We start from the raw sequence: 6,000 nt of genomic DNA, 5'->3' as shown, positions 1-6,000 counted from the left end.
AAATAGAGACATGAATACCTAAGACATCTAAAAGAAGAAATGTTAGAGTGGTTCGGCCCATGACATTTTTCTTAATAAAACCAAGAATCCAGAGGTCAATATCACCAGATGAGCCACTGTCGTCTGACACAGGACACGAGCGGCAAAATGATTAATTTCAAAACTAGAAGTCCATGCACAGAGCACAGCGTGACCAGCTGATTGATAGAATCAGGCCCATTCTTAAGTGATGATGTGTTGGGATAAAAGGGATACTGTCCCTGGCTCAACCTCCAGAATCCCGTTCTCCATCGACACAGGGGCGCAACCAACGGCAAACGGGTTGCCAAATGTGGTCGCCTCTTCTACCCATTAGAACAAAGTTAATTGTTCACCACAAACATCTTATGCAAGAACGTCTGACTCCAGAACGTAACACCAAAACAGATTATATGGTATGCAGGTGTCTCATGTCTCATTCCTGATTTTGACACTTTCAGGAAGGTAGATTATCCCTATTTATCTTGACCATTATTTCTATCAATCTTATTGATTCTGCTTTTCATACAGTTGTGATTTGCTTGATTTCATTCATTATTTTTGTAAAAACTAGTGATGCGGCGTCTGCATCTCGCGGAGCGTCTACGAGCTACTGGATACTGAATACTGGAAGTCAGCGTGCAGTGGTCAATACGTTCACAGTTTTACAGTCTTTGATTAGCAGACTATGGAACGGGTAGCAACAAACCCAAAATGTTGACGAAAGACACTGAAACGACATGAGTGCAGGATCAATTGATCTTAAAACTAGCTTTACGAAACGAGCTCAAACGAGTCAAATTGCTGCAAACTTTCATGAGGCTACGGGTCAGACTATTAGTCTACATCTCCATCTCATCTCCATGCTCGACGGCCACGTTTTGTGCCGCCCCTTACAAATCGTGATATTGCCAACAGACGTCAGTGGTGTACACAACGTTGAAATTTGGGTCATTGCCACTGGTCCCGTGTCATGTTTTCAGATTCACTTTGCACTTCCTTAAGAGGCGTGATCATGTCTAACGACGTCAAAATGAACTTAGTCAATGACCTCATAACAGATTTGGCGGTGGATCGGTTATGGTGTGGGGTGGCATCACTATGACTGAGCGAACCCCACTCCATACTGTGCAAGGAATGGTCACTCTACAGTACTATCCGGACAACATACTGCCACCCATTGTTGTCCGGTTTGCATGGTGAGTTGGTCGACGTTTTGTCTTTCCGGTCCACTACTCCTGTCCTAACCGTGCACGAATCTTCAATGGTCACCTCCAGCAGCACAACATCGAAAGAATGCCATGGCAAGCAATGAGTCCTGACCTTTCCGCCAGTGAACACATCTGGGACATGATAGTGAGCAGTGTGCATCAACGTCATAGGCCGCTGACCACGTTGGCTGAACTTGGCTAAGCACTGCAAAAGGAGTGGAACAGACTCCCCCAAATCGCCATTGAAGATTCCTACACAGTATGCCACGTTGAGAGAATGAATGTTTAACTGATCGTGACGGTATTACGCACTACTTCAGCCACATTTGGAAATCAGGGAAATCAGACTCGTTGACTAAGGCGTGGTTGTTGCTCGCAATATCGATCACTGGATTGTCTGGTCCAGACTCGATTATTGACAGACCGCTGTCATTAATCTGGAATATATTACCCACGTTATCCAACAAACAAACATCATCGTCAGGTAACATATATATAGAGAACATGCACTCGGTAAGTATAGGTCGTATCCCTTCACATCATTATCTGAATCACATTGTGGGTAATAATACTGGGTATTAAATTTCCTATTATGCTCTGAAGCCCATTTCCCCCTGTCGTGTATTGATGGAACATTGCTAAAAGCAGCGTAAAACCATACTGATTCACTTCAACTAAGCATAGTGTCTCGATTACGATTTTTTATATGCAAGTGCTTTTGTTATGTGTGTCTTATAATTAATTATAATTAATTGTCTTATGATTAATTCATTTCTTACCTGTTCTGTCCTTATTGCTGATGATGAGATGTAAAACCAATTTCCTTGGGGATAATAATATTAAGGGATTATCGTATTTTAATTTAAACTTTACTTTAAAGATAACCACCGAAATTCCTAAACTTCCGAAACTACAGCTTCCCTTGATACGTTTTACGACCAATTGCTGTACGTGTTTTGATTCAAGTAGCATGCTTACATTAAATATTCGATGTTACTATCCAGAATTTAGGTACTATTGACCTTAATAAGGTTGCGTCATTCCAACGAATGTGGGAAAGAAGCAGATGGCGAAAGTTACGCCTGGTTGTGTGTCCTATTCTCACCGAGTTCACGAAGGGCACAGGTTTTGAAACGCACATGTAAATACACAGCTTCCGTATTCCACGAATATATTTGTAAACAAGCCGCGGACGTGATCGCATCGACCAACTGATACTGCGCGTACCTGACTCGTACCCTACTAACTTCCTGATTGGACGAAATGTGACTACTCGTCCAATCGGGAGCGACTTAACTACACAGGTGGGGTATCCGCGTGTCTCACACGTTTCATTCAGGGTAACCTTCAATGCAGATAAGTAGTTTGCAAACCCAAACTAAGTTGACAGTGGAATCTGAAGTTGTTGGACTCATATAGTCACCTGGCCGTAACGGAATGTCTACTGTTGTACCGTTGACACGTCTTACCTCGGCCGCTATACGACAGAGCAGCGGCCGTGGATTCAGCACTTCTAGGACTTCTCACAGCAAAAAACATTATCAGCTGTTGGTTGTTGGAGGCGGGTCAGGTGGGTGCGCTACCGCCGCCAAGTTTGCCGGAAAACTTGGAAAAGGACATGTCGCAGTCGTTGATCCCAGCGAGGTAAGTCTAGCCCACAGCTTGCGAGTCGAGGGAATGATGTTTGCGGAACAACCCTTGTAGCGGTGGCCTGTACATTTGACTGTCGAGTCTGGACCATCCGAACCATGCACTCATAATAACCGTTCATAGTATGAGTGACACGGGTAACGATCCATGCAATCGGCGCACTTTGATCAACGCTAAGTCTCGAAAATATATAATCTTGATAAGAACAAACAACTGCTTTTAAACTGAAAAGAAGGCCCAGTTAGTAAGATGGGTGATTCAACCTAAGCCTGTGGAAAATCTTGAAATTCTTCATTATATTACAGTCAGGGCTGGGCAGTAGGGAAACTAACATGGTTTAGGGAGGAGAGAGACTATCGGGGCACAATGACATTCATTTGGGTGTACTTAGAATGTGAACGAACTGCTCAACAATGACAGGTCACGCACGCTAAATATAGAATCAGCTATTGTCAATGGTATATGTAATGCACCGGAGCTCGTAGCTGTACAGGAGACACATAGCATCAAAATGTGCTATCAAAGTTGATATGGTCATTGTATTACAGCTATGCAAGGCCCTGTGGGCCATAATGGATGCACTCACTTGCACATAATCATAACTGCTCAATTATAGACCCATTCACTTGATTATACCAACCAAATCACTTGATTATACAGACCCAATCACTTGATTATACAGACCCAATCACTTGATTATACAGACTCAATCACTTGATTATACAGACCCAATCACTTAATTATACAGAGACCCAATAACTTGATTATACAGACCCAATCACTTGATTATACAGACTCAATCACTTGATTATACAGACCCAATCACATGATTATACAGAGACCCAATCACTTGATTATACAGACCCAATCACTTGATTATACAGACTCAATCACTTGATTATACAGAGACCCAATCACTTGATTATACAGACTCAATCACTTGATTATACAGACCCACTCATCAGATTGTTTAGATTTACTTGTGTGATTATAATAGACCCACTCATCAGATAGTTTAGACCTACTTGTGTGATTATATAGACCCACTCATCAGATAGTTTAGACCTACTTGTGTGATTATATAGACCCACCCATCAGATAGTTTAGACCTACTTGTGTGATTATATAGACCCACTCATCAGATAGTTTAGACCTACTTGTGTGATTATATAGACCCACTCATCAGATTGTTTAGACTTACTTGTGTGATTATAATAGACCCACTCATCAGATAGTTTAGACCTACTTGTGTGATTATATAGACCCACTCATCAGATTGTTTACACCTACTTGTGTGATTATATAGACCCACTCATCAGATAGTTTAGACCTACTTGTGTGATTATATAGACCCACTCATCAGATTGTTTAGACCTACTTGTGTGATTATAGAGACCCACTCATCAGATAGTTTAGACCTACTTGTGTGATTATAATAGACCCACTCATCAGATAGTTTAGACCTACTTGTTTGATTATATAGACCCACTCATCAGATAGTTTAGACCTACTTGTGTGATTATAATAGACTCACTCATCAGATAGTTTAGACCTACTTGTGTGAAGGATATACAACTATTGATAATATCTTTATACTACAAAAAATCGTACAAAAGTATCAAAGTACAAAATGTGGAAAGTTCTATGCTCTATTCGTTGACTTTGCAAAGGCATTTGACTCTGTACAACGACATAAGTTATGGTCACTTCTGTATTCCCATGGTCTTAGTTGTAAAATGAGCAAACTTCTATGTAATATTTATGAAAATGTAAAAGTATGTGTCAGAAATAACCAAGAACTGACGGAAATGTTTGATAGTGAACTTGGAGTGAAACAAGGCTGCATACTATGTCCTTTTTTGTTCTCATTTTTTATAAATGAATTAGCAACACAAATTCAAGAAACTTTTATTTGCGGACGATATTATGTTATTCTCAAGTAGTCTTGGCGACACAAATTAACGAATTGGAAAAGTACTGTGATGAATGGAAATTAACTGTAAACAAAGATAAAACGAAAATCGTTGTTTTTAAAAATGGTGGGAAACTTGGTCAAAAGGAAAGATGGTTTTACAAAGGGGAACGCCTAGAAGCTACCTCTTTCTACAAGTATTTAGGTGTATACTTTACAAATCATCTTAGTTGGTCAATGCATGCAAAGCAAGCATCGATGCAAGCTCAAAAGGTATTAATTGGTGTGTTAAAACAAATCTTTACTCTAGGAAATATTACTTACAAGTCATAGAAAAAGTTCATTTATATGCCTGCAAGAAATTCCTTGGTGTTCAAGTTAATACACCAAGTGTTATGGTATATGGTGATTGTGGCAGATTTCCAATCTATATATATTCATATCTAAAGGTTATCAAATATTGGTTAAGATCATTGAATATGCCATGTTATAGGTTCCCGAAAAAATGTTATAATATGATGGTACCCTTTGATAAAAATGCAAAACGAAATTGGGTAACAGACCTATAAAACTTGCTGTTTTCTGTTGGTTATGGCTATGTATGGTGTGAACAAAATATACAATGTCATTCATATTTCATTAGATCATTAACACAAAGGCTAAAAGATATATATTTACAAAATTGGTCTCAGTCTGTATCTAAATCAAACAAATGTATTTATTACAAAATGGTAAAAAATGATTTATATCCCAAAAAGTATTTATCTTGTTTAAATGTAAAAAAATTCTGTGTTTCCCTAGCAAGATTTCAATGTTGTTCACATGATTTATTTATTGAAACTGGACGTTACACGGGTATTAAAAGAGAATGCATTTGTCCTAAATGACATTGAAGATGAACACCACTTCCTTCTTATATGCCCATTTTATGCAACATTAAGGGCTAAGCATATACCTGAATATTACCATGTCAATCCCAATTTCTTTACATTCACATCGCTGTTAAACAACTCTAAGTATCTACTTTTACAAAATGTATCTATGTACATTTACCATGCAATGAGACACAGAAAAATTATTATGTTATAGACTCTACTACTCTGAATGTACAACTCATAAATGTACTATAGGCCTGTGGCCTCCATCAGTACGGAAATAAAGAAGTTGATTATATAGACCCACTCATCAGATTGTTTACACCTACTTGTG

General features: G+C 39.0%; 1 protein-coding gene across 2 annotated transcripts in view; it reads left to right on the top strand.

The window, feature by feature from the left end:
- Positions 1-2,528: 2,528 nt before the first annotated feature.
- LOC139461034 (sulfide:quinone oxidoreductase, mitochondrial-like) overlaps positions 2,529-6,000 on the top strand; it is a 58,261-nt gene continuing 54,789 nt past the window's right edge. Inside the window, exon 1 of one of the 2 annotated variants that reach the window (XM_071242526.1) lies at positions 2,529-2,873. In XM_071242526.1, the coding sequence (XP_071098627.1) occupies positions 2,667-2,873 (207 nt within the window). In that variant the 5' untranslated portion in view covers positions 2,529-2,666. The remainder of the gene's footprint in view (positions 2,874-6,000) is intronic. The other variant, XM_071242525.1, reaches the window with a different exon arrangement.

This window comes from Haliotis cracherodii, unplaced genomic scaffold, assembly GCF_022045235.1.
Source record: "Haliotis cracherodii isolate W230 unplaced genomic scaffold, xgHalCrac1.p SCAF_14, whole genome shotgun sequence".
Taxonomy (NCBI): domain Eukaryota; kingdom Metazoa; phylum Mollusca; class Gastropoda; order Lepetellida; family Haliotidae; genus Haliotis; species Haliotis cracherodii.
The sequence above is the reverse complement of the archived record's forward strand: the minus strand, read 5'-3'. Positions and strand labels throughout refer to the sequence as shown.